General features: G+C 36.9%; 2 protein-coding genes across 3 annotated transcripts in view; both read right to left on the reverse strand.

The window, feature by feature from the left end:
* Nucleotides 1-898: 898 nt before the first annotated feature.
* On the reverse strand, nt 899-3,232 carry LOC121242850 (outer envelope pore protein 16-2, chloroplastic). Of its 2 annotated transcripts, none has more exons than XM_041140841.1 (7): nt 2,958-3,232; nt 2,777-2,828; nt 2,542-2,625; nt 2,311-2,342; nt 2,004-2,037; nt 1,622-1,689; nt 899-1,184 (listed from the first exon to the last, which is right to left on the reverse strand). In XM_041140841.1, exons 1-7 carry the CDS (start codon nt 3,093-3,095, stop codon nt 1,041-1,043), a joined length of 552 nt encoding a protein of 183 aa, XP_040996775.1. In that variant the 5' UTR covers nt 3,096-3,232; the 3' UTR covers nt 899-1,040. The 2 variants fall into 2 exon arrangements, with proteins under 2 accessions (XP_040996775.1, XP_040996784.1); XM_041140850.1 differs by having other exon boundaries at nt 2,542-2,619; nt 2,958-3,229.
* Nucleotides 3,233-4,053: 821 nt separating this feature from the next.
* Nucleotides 4,054-14,933, reverse strand: part of LOC121265472 (serine/threonine-protein phosphatase 4 regulatory subunit 3-like) — a 34,910-nt gene continuing 24,030 nt past the window's right edge. The window contains 16 exon segments of the mRNA XM_041169149.1: nt 4,054-5,127; nt 5,130-5,209; nt 5,311-5,412; nt 5,494-5,603; nt 5,684-5,791; nt 5,874-6,005; nt 6,570-6,684; nt 6,802-7,019; nt 8,080-8,178; nt 10,265-10,358; nt 10,480-10,557; nt 10,717-10,787; nt 11,334-11,429; nt 11,508-11,585; nt 11,704-11,772; nt 11,897-11,964. Of these exon segments, the coding sequence (XP_041025083.1) occupies nt 4,670-5,127; nt 5,130-5,209; nt 5,311-5,412; nt 5,494-5,603; nt 5,684-5,791; nt 5,874-6,005; nt 6,570-6,684; nt 6,802-7,019; nt 8,080-8,178; nt 10,265-10,358; nt 10,480-10,557; nt 10,717-10,787; nt 11,334-11,429; nt 11,508-11,585; nt 11,704-11,772; nt 11,897-11,964 (1,976 nt within the window). The 3' untranslated portion in view covers nt 4,054-4,669.

Consider the following 14,933-nt stretch of genomic DNA (forward strand, 5'->3'; position numbering starts at 1 on the left):
AGGTAGCAGGGTGCTACAATTAGTTATTAGAGATTACATGAAATAAGGATTGAAATTTGAAACTAAGATATTTGTCATTTGATTGCTATGTTTTTGCAATAAAATCATTTGATTGTATATTGTGACTTGTAAAGAGTTAGTTGTGGACCCATGGAGACTTGTGGAAAGTTGACGATTGTTATCATTTCCTTATGTTCATTTCGTTTCAGTTATTTCGGTGGTGATTAGATACATTTGATCTTATTTTAGTTGTGGAATAATTTTTAATATTGTGATATAAGTAGATGTTTTATGACTAGATGAATTGTAATAATTATTATGTTTGAGAAGTCAATTCCTTTTTTTTATTTTTTTTGTTTGGATGATATTGCATTGTTTTAATTTCTTTTTCTCTATTTTTTATTTTTAACTTTATTATGAATTTATGATGGTTGCTAACATTCATGGATATAGATAATTTTTATGTATGTCATTTTCTTTTTTTTCCTTGTTATTTTGGAGTTTAAATGATATTATATTTTTCAATTTCATTTTCTCTTTTTTCTTAACTTTATTATGATGATTACTAATAATTCTCATGAATATGGATAATTTTGATCATTTTTTCAATTTTTTAAATCTATTTTTAATAAAAAAAAATGTGTAAATAAAATTAAATAATTGATACTTGTAAAATTTGTAAGTTTTTTTTTATAGTTAGGCTGAAAATACATTTAGTGATTTTAGACTTTTTGTTTATTTGGCCGATAGCTACAGTGTGGATCCGATCTAATTGGCCGGATAATCGGTCTGCTCAGTCCGAAAAAGAAGTGGACCGAAATTTTCGGTCAGGTCCACACCCTCAGTTACCTGAAAGGGGTGAAAAAATACATACTATTTTGGTCGATGATAATGAATATTTAAGGGAAAAGTGCCAATTCAGAGGGAAACCCTTGCAGGAACATATATTCTTAGACAAGTATCAAAAGTTTCATATAAATATAAAACTAAAAAGGAAGGAAGGCTATTAAATATCTTTTGGTGGCATATCAACCACCAACTCAAAATATTCCCGCGAGGAGATTTGCAGCAGTGGAAATCGCAGCTCCAGTGATTGCGCATTCCACTATCTGCTCATGGGAAGAGTCCTCAGATGTAAGTGCCAATGCCACACCAGTAATAGCTCCAGCGACTGCACTGTTTTTCTGCACCAAATTAAGCAATGCAGAGTAAGTTGATTTGAGTACCAAATTAAAAAATAAATAAATAAATAAATCCAGGATTTCAGACATCACAAACAGGTGATAGACTTCATAGGCAATGTTGTTAGAATGAATGAGGCAGCTTGATGCAAGCAATGTGGTAATGTTTGATTGAATGAAATAACTCACGATTCATCCAAAAAAAGTGGAGTTCTGTTTGTTTTGAGGTATTTGTTGGGATCCATCCTCTCTTATATTGCACATAAAAGGGGGACACTACTCATTAATGGAGCTAACAGAGAGCCTCTCAATCATTTCCAGTAGACAATAAGGGCATTGATTTATTTGCTAAATTCCGAATGCAACAGAAATTTCACCCCATAAATAACAGTATCTAAAGAGGATAGATATTTATCATGACGATCGATACTGTACATTACCCAATCGTGGGTTCCACGAGCCTCCTTTAGCCCATACGTGAGACCTGAATACACTCCTGCGGCCAGTCCTATACAGTACAAAAGAAACTCTTAGGTCACTTCCTTTCACTAGCATAAGCATCTATGTTATGAGGCCATTTAATCATAATAACCAGGCCACATGCATGAGAGGGTGATCTTGAATGTTAATTTTCTTATGAAGGTAGAAAAGAACAACGGCTTCTATCCAAGGCTCGAACAAGTAAATAAACATGTAATTCGATTAATCTTAAAACTGGATGACGCTTTTTAATTAATTTGTTAGGCGGTAGAACCAATAGTTGCAATGCAACAAATTCATCCAAAGAACTAGGAAGTTGTATGAACAGGAATGTAGGTTTACCCCACTGCATGGATTCTTTTCCGGTGTTCTTCACCTGGAAGAAAAGGATAGAAAAGAATTAAAACCAAAGCAATGATCACAAGCAAAAATCATTTGCGGACAGTGAAATGCCATTGAGTCGATTGCACAAAAAAGCGATCGAGTTAGCATCTCAGAGTGCAGCAAAACAGCATGATGTTAATGCATGCAGTGCAGCAAAAGCTGCAACGTGCATGTTCTGTCATCTCCGCCATGATACTGTGCCATATATGTGGTTCCAAATATGTCTAGGCAACAATATATAAGAATATGGGAATTCAAAACCCACCATGGCTTCGAGAGACTTTCTGTTGGTTTCTCCTGCAATTCACATAACAAACCGTGAGACATGGCCAATGTGTTATGTCACTCTTAACTAATACGACATTTCCATCACCAAAATACATCGAAAGAGATCAACCTGGGCATGCTAAAACCTAAACCATTTCATCATGAAACCTACAATCTTCCAAAGGAGCACTACATGAGAAAGATATTCCAGGCCTGTTGTTGTACGTACCTTTGAGGTCCCGGAATCGATGCTTCTTGCTGGCACCTGAGATCTCCGCCGGCAGACCACCAGTACCCGAATCAAGTCCTGCTCCTAGTTAATATTCCAGTTAATATTCTAAATGTACACTTAATTAACCAATACACATGAATATATTATACAGGAGGAGAACAAGAGAATTAAACACGTAGAATATGATCAATATCCATCCATGCAAAATAATAGCCAGAGAACTAGCCATTACCTTCAATGGCTGTAAAATAAGCCTCGCGGGACACAGCCTGAATAGCTCCGATCTATACACGAAGCAGGCAGCAGCATAGCCTTTTACAAGTTAGTAATACGACACACACGAGTACTAGCTAGCTACCACAACTGAGCACAGAGAGAGAGAGAGAGAGATGGAAATTAGAAAGGCTACGAACCCCGGCTGCTTTGACGAAGCTCTCGGAGATGCGGTTAAGGAGAGGGTGGCCGAGGTCGAAGAAGCCACCCTTGTCGAAGCTACGCAGATCATCCAGCAATGACCTTGTAGTTGTCTGCATGTCGCTATTATTGCTCATCTTTTTTCTGATATCAATTTCTTCGATCAATGCGTAAACCACCAAAATCACTGATCAAAAGTGAACTTTGTCGTGAAATCAAAATAGTCAGGCTTATACCGATATTCCCAACCGTCTGTGTAGACGAAGAAAGAAGAAAGATGATGATCGGGGACTATTATTAAGGGAGAGTTTCGATTAGATCAGAGAACACGTGTCCGTGTTTCCATACGTACGTGTCTTGCTTCGGTAACGAGAACGCTAACTTCGTGGCGGCCATTCAGGATCAGGATACGCCACGTGTCCATCGCACTTCACCAAACTTTTTGTTTCGGAGTATTTACCATTGACCAACGCAACTTTAACTTATTAATAGTAGTAAACAAATTCAGCAGTGTATTGAAGTCTCGTAACAAATTTATATTTCAATTTTTTACGAGATCCAATCACTTGATCAGGCATTTGTAGGTACGTAGATGAAAGCTTATAATATGGATGTCGGTCATGAATTAATTAAGCTTAAGACTGTTGTAGAATAAATAGTTTTAAAGTACTGCTACGTTCACAAAAGAATTATACAAAAATAATTTTCTAAACTGACATAAATTTATCCAATCTGTTAGATCTACTTTACAATAAAAATAATTTTATAATCTGACAAATCACATCAAACTTTGTCAGTGACATTACTTTTGTTTAATTCATTTGTCGCCAGAATATTTCCCATAGTTCTAGCTATCTAGCTGGGTATACAAATGACGCAAAATAAAAGATCCAAAATATCATTCGGGGGATTAGCAGCAGCAAATACAATCATTACAGAGAGCGCAGCAGAACAACAAAAGGGGGCTTTAAATGATCTTTGATCTGGTACTATTAAGTACAAGTCAAACCTCTCCTCTATTATCAAAAGTCAATTCAGCAGGAAAGAAATGAGATTGAGAATCAATGCCACTTTTACTACGAATTTAGAAACTACTGTAGGAACATTTGAGGATCCCTTCAATCATAAAGTGTTCAAAATCTAATTTACAGTACTCTATAATGAGTTTCACTACTAGTACATATGGAAATCTTTGCCCTCTAACCAACTCGCTAGACCATCTCTATTACAACCCACACCCACCACCACAGAACCGGGGAAAAAAAAAAAAAAAAAAAAAAAACACTATGCAAGGCAGACATTGGTGCCTTCTTTATCATACTGTTCACATAGCTAAAAGTGGACTAACAAAACAAAGGGTAATTGGAATAAAACATTAAAGGGGGAAAAAAAGGAAAACATTTGAGATAATTGGGGAAAAAATAGTGCTGATAAATGTGGTACAAAAGAGAATTGCTAAGCTCAAAGCATCAGAAAGACCAAGTGAAGAGGGAGAACGGGCGGGCCCACATTGTCGTATAGATTGATTGCCTTTCTCCTCTAAGTAGCGCTATACAGTATACCCCACAGTCATCACCGTAAAGACCTCAAACAAATTCATCCCCCCTTGCTCATTTCTTCTCTTTCAAAGTGCATTGTTACTTCGGTAACCCACACCACCAAGCACATCCACGATAGAAGAAAACAGAACAAAAATGCAACCCCGAGTACATTAGGATCCACTTACAGCCATTTCTGGTGAGGATTTTGGTGGTATTAATGGAGAGTCTTCTCCGCCTAACTGTCTATTGTCAGAAGCGCTATGCAATCGATCAGAACATATTTTAGAAGCAGCAGCTTCCTTCTCTCCATGGTTCTCATCATCTGAGGTGGTGCTGTTATCAGAATTGCTTCTGTCCGTGTCAGGTTTATTCTCCTCATGATTTTCTTCACCAGAGCTTTGGGTCGTCCCATCAGCTGTATGAGCCATTAAGTGCATGGTGCTAGCAGTTTTCTTATTAGGTAACACTGCCTGGCTTAGTGTTGAGCACAAAGCAGCAAATACACTATCTTTCGACTTGGAATTTTTTCCAATCCGCTGCTTCTTCAACACCTCAGGCTTGTTGTCTGCGGATGCCAGTTTCCGCTTCAACCTAAGAGATTCCATTGTTCCTTCATCTTCATCAGGGTTTCTGGCTGCTTCCTTGGAGGTGGCCTGTAGTCTTCATCATCCTCGTCATCATCATAATCAACCAGTCCACCAGATCTAGGACTGCAAAAGTTGACATAAATCAAGACAAAAGCAGAGGGTTGATAGAAAATGTAGTCTGACACGTCTTACTTGCTTTTCTAGGGTGAAAATATTTCCTTTACCTTAAGGGCGGGAAACTTGGACTAACTCCATTGGATAAAACAGGTTGAGACTGTACTTTTTGGGGTTGTGATATTGATGCAGATGCCGTATCTTCTTCATCACTGACTCAAGTATCCAAATTAAGAGGCTATGGTTAGAAATCATGTAAAAGAATTTTTCCAAAACATATTTCTTATACATACCTGTCCTCGTTGAAATAATCCTCCTCTTCTTTCTCCAAAGCACGCTCATCAACTCGTTTTCTGGGGTCTGACAAATTACAAGTGCCTTTTGTTCCACTATTCTCCAGGGACTACAAAGACACTGGTGAGGTCCAAAAAAAGGTCGAATAAAAATTGAGGTAGCAAAAATCAAGCAAGATTGGGAGAATACCTGCTCATATTTAACTTTTAGTGCATGAATGGGAGCCAAGTACTCAAATTTGACCAACTGGTGCCAAAATGTATCAACTATATATTTAAGCAATGATTTAAGGTTTTCCTGAACGACACGAGATCTTCAGATGAGAATTACCTCCAGACATCTAAAATCCAAATGCAAAGAGGTATTAAAAAATGAGCACCTTTCGAATGTACTCGAAAAGTTCTAAAACTGCCGAGTTGAGCAGATTGTAACGGCTACCATTACCAACAAAGGCATCCACAATTGGTTTCAGAAGGTTATTCTTGACAACATGATTTATCAGATGCTCATCCTGCATATAAGCACATAGTTTGAGTTGTTATACGCTCTACCCAGAAGAAATGCCAATCAATTGGAAAATCCCAAACAAAATAAGCAGAGTTAAGGCTAGTGCAATGCAGGACAACAATTAACGTTATACAATTACTACGTCTCTGAAATACTAATGTTACTATGTCCCCCGAATACACAAGTCATTTTGCAAGGGCTTATAAATATATGCACAGGTATTGAGATTGAGATACAAGCAATGTCCAGTTGGCATGTTGGAATTGTATATGAGAGATGTCTATCCCGCAATTTCCATAAGTAACTAGTTGGCTATTAAAAGTACAAATGCATGATATTCATCACTATAGTGATCTCAAATAACGCCACCAGCACTAACCCAGCAGAGCCCACGTGGTAAGCAGAAACGCAGAAGCAAATGATCCACTGTCTCCCATCATTCTTACACATGTAGCACCAGCAACAATAAAGTGCCTCTTAATCAAATTTTTGGCTGTTAATACTTCTCTACCAAGCTTAAAAAACAAATTGCATCACATTATTCAATAATTAAGATGTATTTACTTACATGGCGGGAAAGAATAGTGCGAACAAATCGAACAGCAGCAACAACTAGGTATTTTTCCCTTCTTTGCATAACCAACAAAACTTTATCTACCGCATTATTAAGGAGAAAATTACACCTGCATACAGAGGAAAAAAAAAAGAAAAAAAAAAAAAAAACCCACACATTTACATCTTAAATGTCCGTGGCAAGATTTCAATTCTTACTGATTGCACGAAAGGCATCGAAATATTACTTTATTCTATATGGATGGTGCAGAACACAAAAGCATAGTAATTCACAAATGTTTGACAGTATTTCAGGCTTTGCGCCAATTTGATTTCCAATTCTTTCACCAGATCCCACAGAATTATCGCTTGATTGAGCTACACCTTCTGAAGGACAAGATGCCACCATAACATCTATTAGTTGACCCAAATGCTTCTCATAGAAAATCTCAACAATAGTATCTCTCTGCAACAAAACAGCGAGATCAGAAACTCAATAACATAGATACATGCGTTTGAATCTATTTAAAACAAAGAAATGGAAACAAAATTCCTCTAACACGACACAGCAGAAATATAATAAAATACAAATCAACATTCAAAATACTATGCCTCCATCAATACACTCAAACTGTTTTTTTTTTATAAGTATCAATACACTCACTGTTGCGCAAGGTTATTACAAAATAACTGTGAAATTGTATGATTGCGTGTGTATGTGTGTTTGTGTGGAGAGAGAGAGATGGCAAATTGGTGCCATATTTTAGGTGAAAGTCTTTATTTTCCCAAGACTAAGGCCTAGTTTGGTTTCACAAATCTTTGAAACCATCTCATCTTATCTCAACATCCAAACACCATTCAAACACAAACATTTTTCAATTTCAAATTTTCAACCTTTTCATCTAATCATTACAACTTTCCCAAACTTTCTTACAAAACACAAACAACAATTCAACCTTTGCAAATCCCAAAACAAAAATAATATTAAAAAATTATTTTCTAAGCCTCTTTTAACTTTATAATTTTTTTTATTCAACTTTTTCTCTCCCCTTTCCCAAAACCCCATAAAAATCATAACTCAAACCATTTCACTCCTATTCATAAATTATCTCACTAATATTAACATATTTCTCATCTCATTTATGTAACCAAACGAGACCTAAAGATGAGTTCTTTTTGAGATCGAGATCATACGGCTCAAGCTGGTTTTGTTTATGCCAGACATATATTAGCTACTAAAAAATTTTACATCTCTCTCTCTCTCTCTCTCTCTCTCTCTAGCTCTCTCTCTCTGTTCTTTTCTTCCTTTTTTTTTTGTTGGGGGGGGGGGGGGGGGGGGGGGGGGCGCTTATTGCCAATAGATTCATATTTCCATGCTTAGGGTTGTTACTAGGATATGAAGTAGAGCTAGGATATATGAAAAGGCAGAAACACAATTAAACATTATTTCAATCTCGGAACAAAAGCCTCATTCAGAAATAGTTAATTGAAAGAAATATAAAAGAATAAGTGATCAAGGCAAGCACCTGTGCTCCAGACAATGTGTATGAGTCCAGTAAACTGCGAAGAATTTCAAGAAATTGGCAGTTCATATCCTCCCCAAAATCTGTGATCATTCCTTTAACCTATACATCAAGCAACAGTACATCAAAATTGGTTGGCAAACATGTGTCTTCCAAGAAGAAGATTTACTGCCATGTAAGTTTTTGTGGTTTTCAAAAATATTCAATGCCTTGCACATGAAGTTGTAGAAAGTAGAGATCAAATAATGTTCCTATTATGGCAAAGTAGGCAGACAAATTTTCAAGACAATTTTTACTTTTAATCTAGAAAACTGTTTAAACAAGATTACAATATTGAATGACAATATGTAATTTATGACCATCCAATCTTGGGAAAAGAGTTGCGTGTCTGAAGGTTAAAGCACAATAACCAGTGCTTTGATCAATTTTCAGTTAGCTGGCTAGAAGAGGATGTAGTCCAAAGGTGATAGGATTACTTTGATCAAGGAAACTATGTGTAATTTGCCTACGTATTTCATGTCTCTTTTTCTGCTTCCTTTTAGTGTGGCCAACCACCGAGAGAAGCTGCAACTGGAATTCCATCGGTGAATTGGGTGAACATAGAAAATATCACCTGGTAAGCTAGGCAGGATATGTTCTCTGATCTCTGAGGGTAGGTTGGGAGTATGAAACTGCTCTTGTTTACTCATACACTCTTGGGGAGGTGGCTTTGAGTCTTTGACACTATCAGAATGAGAAAGAGACGCTGAGGAAAGCAGTAGTAGATTCTAAATACATCATGGGGTTGGTGGTATTTGAATGAGATCCAACAGCCACATGGGCTGGAATTATGGAAGAACATAAGAAAAGGTTAGGGGAAGTTTTCTAACCATACTAGATTTGAGATGAAAGATAGATCCAGGAATAGATTTTGGCATGATTTGTGGTGCAGAGAAAGGACTCCCATGGAGTGTTTGTTGGATGTTTACAATGTCGCTTGTGCTAAGGATGCTTCTATGGCTGATCACTTGCAGATCACCAGTTGATTCCTTTGATAAAATGTCAGTTTTATCGGTGCAGCTCACGACTTGGAGATAGATATCTTTACCGCATTCTTTAAACTACTGTATCCCCATAGTTTGAGATGAGGAGGTGAAGACACGCTTCTTTATGCCCCTTTCAAGGGAGCGATATTCAGTATTCATTCTTTCTATAATGTCCTTATTCCTCATGATGATAATCCCTTCCCTTGAAAGAGTATTTGGTAGACTAAACTCTCTTAGAATTGTGTTTTTCGCTTAGACAGCCTCCATGGGAGAGATTCTAACCATGGAAAAAAAATCACACCTCATCGTGACTGATTGGTGTTTCATGTATAAAACTGGCAAGACCACCAATCATATTTTAATTCCATCGCAAGTTTGCTAGTGCCTTGTGGACTGACTTCTTCAGTCAGGATCGTTTGGCTTGAGTCATGCCTAGAAGGATGGAACTTTTTTACTCCTGAAGAGGATTAGGTGGCAGCCCATAATTGCAGCAGTGTGAAAGATGGTTCCTACTTGCCTCGTATAGTGTATTTAGAATTGAAAAATTTTAAGGCCTGTGAACGGACGCTAAAAAAACCTGCTACAGAACTACCAATCAGGGGCAAAAATACGATAGACAGAGATAATTTCGAGTGTGATCAGAAAGCCAAAAATCAAACAATGCTCCCTTCCAAGGTACAGCTTCTATAGACAAATGGGCTTAACTTTTACGGTTTTCTTGTATCTTTTTCTCTCTTGTATACATCTTGTGTACTTAGGTCGTGCATTTTTTAATGAAGTTTTAGATATCACAAAACACTCAGAATTTGATGGGTGGGCATCATGAAGGAAGCGTAGGAAGCACTTGGGAGCAAGAGAGGGTGCAGCAAAAGCCATAACACTTGAAGCATTGAAACAAGTCTTTATATTAATAGAATTCTCAGGTATGTAACAATCACTTTGGTATGCAATCTTAAAAGCTTATTTCATATTAACATGCCCCATTTTTATCCATCTTTTTTTTTCTTTTTCTTAAATACTGTGAACCATTTAGCTGTCAGAACATTAATGCTGCCCCACTTTTAAACGTAGTATATTTTGCTTACATGAGTGAAAAGATCTGTATGTGAAAAACTGTGATCGATGTGCAAGTTCTATAAGCAAAAACCTGATGCCATGCATACCAAGAGTCCCAGAAGTAGAACTCCTTCCTGCCGAACAACATAAGAACGAAGAAGGTTTGGATCCTGATTCAAGAAAAGAATGAGGATATCTGTCCTGCATCCACTAACATGACTTATTGTTAGGACGGTGATTATTCTCTGGACTAGAAAGATAAATGTTTACACATAAAGCACAAAAAGATAATAGACAGACAGTAGGTATTCATCATTATTACCCAGTTAATACAAGATTTTTGTCTTCACTCTGCAAAGCATCGGCGACAATGTCAAAGATGCCTTCATTCATGAGATCCCTGCAAAAAATTTAGACTTTGGCTCTTAGAAACAAATACAGTACCGGAACAAAGATAAACTCATCCGCACTCTTTTTCAAAACAAAGGATTAGCTACTGACAGTACAAGATCTATATCAACAAGGATAATTAATAGCGGAAAGAGCATAAATAGCATACCTAAATAGCCGGAGCTGCTGGACCATCTGCAGGCTCTTGCTTAAACTACAAAACTCATGCAAGAAATACACCTGTTTCATAAAATAAAATGCATGGTTGGTACTGAGGGTACTTAAAACAACAAGACCCACCATCATTACCAAGAGGAACTCCATAAAATGACCCACTCTCTCTAATATAAAACCAACTAAAAACCAGAGGAGAAAACCAGCTCACATCAAAAGAAAAAGGAGGTCACAAAGGAAGTGGCAAGGAATGAGCGCTTAGTCCAAGATCTATACATAAACTATCAATCTCATCACCATCCTGAATTTGCAGAAACAGATAAGATGACCAAAAACACGAACGACACTAATGCTCAAACAGCCTATTAAAAGGGCAGCAGTAACAGGACTAATTACATATTCAACGGAAAAAAGTAGCTGAAAAAACTGCAACCTCCAATCTGTTCGAAACAGAACATTAATATGACAGCAAGATAAGAAAACAAAAAGAAGTCGAAAATCCTAAGAGTGACTGTAGCAATAAAAGGACTATACGTCCATGTCAGAATTGCAATCAAACTAATATGCTAAAGAAAGGCAAATGGATGTATGTACTTCAAGCTAAAAAGTTACCAAGTTTTTCTTAGATTCCGCAGAGATGGAGGGTGATCTCAACCTACCAAACAATTCCTGAATAAAGGTACTATCATCCTTTAACAAAGAAACAACCTACGACAGAATAACACAATTAGAGGCAAAATAACATATTACTCAACATTCTTAAAAAAATAAATTTTAAAATCTTACAATGGCATTGTTTGCATGAATTATCGAATTGAGATTTGCAACCGTCACCTCATCCACTATTCGAGTCAACACAACATCCTAAAAGAAGTAATATAAGAGTATTGGTAAAAGTAAAAGTTGCATCACAAACAGGCTATTGACCAAGGGTTATCGTTAACAATTTTTTTCGCTAAGTTTTATCGTTAACAATTCAAACCTTCAAATAACCAATTCTGTATGTTTGGTGTATCTTTGACAGAACTAAAGGCTCTTTAATTGGTATGGCCTACAAAAATGAAAACAATTCCACAAATTAGCAAGCAAAAGCAACTTGCTTCCATCCAGTTATCTCAACCTCCTCCCACAAAAAAGGGAAGAAAAAAGAAGAGAACCAGTTACCAAGGCGTTACCTCCTTGTAGACAACATGCTCTTTTAAAAATCTACGATGATGTTGGATATGAGGGACCTCTGGATCATCTGCAAATTACATTTTAATGGTTAATGAATAATAAAAATTAAACCATCAGCCCAGACCATCAATTCCATGTAGCCATGCATCAAGAATGTACAACTTTGAAATAACTTTAAAAAAAGAGGGCCTCGCAAAAAGGAAATAGCCTTAAAAAAGAGGGTTTTAAAATCTAGGATTATTGGATGTGATCCTAATGTCCAATATATCCGTTAAAAAGTGCATGGGGAAGCATAAATGTAAAAAATAGATTGAACTCAAGATCATGTAAAGAAGCTATAAGGCACGTTCTATATGCAAAAACTAAAAAATTATAAATTATAAAAGGCATTGCACATGCCACATTTGTTGTTGTTCATGCTAATAGTATAACGGAAGCTACAAATTTTTTTCAAGTAATGTAAACTAACAAATATTAAACACCATGAATAAAAAATAAACAGTTTTTTTACAAGTATTGTTCCAACACCGACTTAGTACTCATTGATTACATTATCACCAAAATAGCTTATGCAAAAAAAAAAAAATCCCAAACATTTCAAAATTATACATTTAATGATACTGAGTGACACAAGGCAGAGAGAGAGAGAGAGAGAGAGAGAATCAAGAAACAAATCCATCTAAAAGCATAGCCCAAGTACACAAGATGTATACAAGAGAAACACCTATCTAGGGTTTACAACCGATATAAAAAAGTCTTTAAAGCTCTTGTTAAAGAGGCCCTCAGGGTAATCCCCAGATTGCTGCTATGTGAAAAATGATTCCTTTACATCTCATGTGGTGCATTTGGCTTCAAAAGAATGGCTGGAGTTTAGAAGACCGGGATTGCTCTTTCGATGAACAGATGTTTCTTTTTCCACACCTTATTTCTGTGGGCTTTTGCTATTTCTCAATGGGGCTAGTTTTCATGACTTTCTAGTATACATTTCTAGCTCAAAACTTGTAACTAGGTTTCTCTTTTGTATACTTCCTATGTACTTGGGCTATGCCTATTTACTTGATTCAATAAAACTTTATTTTCCTTAAAAAAAAAAAAAAGCCGGAAGTCTTCAAAGCTTATATCATTCCTCATCCTCCAAATGCACTACAATAGACATGGGATCTATCTTCCATATTGCTGCCACTTGTAGATCACCTTGCAAACCCCTCCAACTTGCTAGAAAATCCACCAATCTTCTAGGCATCACCCATGCTAATCCCACTCTATCAAAGAAGTTGTTCTATAAGTTCCTAGCACAATGAAGTAACAATTTTTTTTGTTTTGATAGGTACAATGAAGTAACAAATGAACTACCATTTCCCCATTTTCTTGCACATGCAGCACCAATCTACCACAACAGTCAAAAGTTTCCTTTTTTTTCTTTCTGATAATCAAAAGAGAGCATAGGCATTATCTTGGTACACAGGGAGTATACTGCAAATACACCTAATAAGATGTTACCTTAGATTCTTTATAGCGAGAATCTTCCCCAAGGAAACTGTTGAAAAAGAAAAAAAAGAAACTGCTTTCAGAGGTGCTTCGTCTTCCAAATGTGCCTCCAAGGAAATGCAGTAGTTCCTTTAATTTAAGAACCTGGTAAAATGATCAAACAGCGAACCTTCCTTTTTTAAAGGGGCAACAAATGATCTTGTCTGCATTACCAACTGGTACTCTTGTAGAATACAGTAAGGTAAAGAATTTTGTAATGGTTCCACTTCCCAATCTCATGCTGCTCTAGAAAAAAAGACATTCCATTAGGGTGGCCCACTAGATAATTTCAAGAGGTCAACTATTGAAGCTTCCTTCACCCGCGCAATCACAAACACTACTGGGAAGGTTTCTCTGAGGCTCCTATCTCCACACCATGGATCATACCAAAATTAATACCGCAATCCATTACCCACTTCAAATCGAGTGAGTCTATAGAAAACCCCCATTGTTTTCTTATGTACTTCCACAACCCCACCCCATGTGGTCCATGCACCTTTTCAAGCACCAATCACCCCATGCCCCCCCAAACTTTGATTCTACAATTTCCATCTATAAAGCTTCCCTTCCCTTGTTGATATCGCCAAAACCATTTCTGCAAAAAATTTGGTTGAAAACCAACAATTTACAAACTCCCAACCCTCCCTTGAAAATTTGCATACATATACCTTTGCCCAATTCACCAGAGGAATTTAAAATTGTCACCCAGCCCTCTCCATAAGGAATCATGTTCCAGCTTCTCAATACGGTTAGCCACCTTTGTGGGCAGTGAGGATGAAGACAAGAATGTGATCAATTAGATAGGGTGCTTTTCATCAAGGTAATTATGCCGCTTTAGACAATATATCATTTTCCAACTAAACAATCTTTACTCTATTGTTTCAGTCACGCTATCCCATATACCTGTAGTCTTAAAAGAAGCACCCAAGTGTAGGCTGAGGTATTTCATAGGCAAGGAGGATACATTACACCAATTATACTAGCCAACTTCTCCACATTAGAAACATTGCCAGCCAGGACCGATTCTGGCTTTGCTAGATTCACTTTCAAACTAGAGACAGCTTCAAAAAATAAGAAAAGTGACCAAGGAGGTATCTAAATATTAAAGTATAAAGGCGCTACACATGGAGTAAACCATAGACACACCTAACTACAAAGAGAGAAAAGATCAAGAAAATTCTGAAAACTAAAGCTAGAAGAACATAATTTTAAAGCAATCCAAGAATAAAGAGATCTAAAGAAGAAATCCTTCAGCCTCCATGGTCTTCTCACAATCCTCAAAACTTTGGTCATTTCTCTCCCTCCAAAGGCACCACATTGGGCAAACAATTGGGATAATTTCCACAAGGTTTCAAAATGACCTGTGCAACACATGAAAAGATCGTCATCCGCTGAGGCATGACCCAATCCAATTAAAGTTGATTTCCATAAAGCACTAGCTACTTCATAGAGTAGCAACAAATGATCCACCGATTCCCTATCTCTCTCGCACATACAACATCAATTTAT

This window comes from Juglans microcarpa x Juglans regia, chromosome 1D, assembly GCF_004785595.1.
Source record: "Juglans microcarpa x Juglans regia isolate MS1-56 chromosome 1D, Jm3101_v1.0, whole genome shotgun sequence".
NCBI lineage: Eukaryota > Viridiplantae > Streptophyta > Magnoliopsida > Fagales > Juglandaceae > Juglans > Juglans microcarpa x Juglans regia.

What these genes read in the sequence shown, in the direction of transcription:
- LOC121242850 (XM_041140841.1), bottom strand. Translation starts at nt 3,095, where the DNA reads ATGAGCAATAATAGCGACATGCAGACAACTACAAGGTCATTGCTGGAT. An exon ending in GAAAGTCTCTCGAAGCCATG is followed by an intron (nt 2,038 to 2,310) that starts GTGGGTTTTGAA and finishes CTTTTCTTCCAG; the next exon opens with GTGAAGAACACCGGAAAAGA. An exon ending in CTCGTGGAACCCACGATTGG is followed by an intron (nt 1,185 to 1,621) that starts GTAATGTACAGT and finishes AATTTGGTGCAG; the next exon opens with AAAAACAGTGCAGTCGCTGG.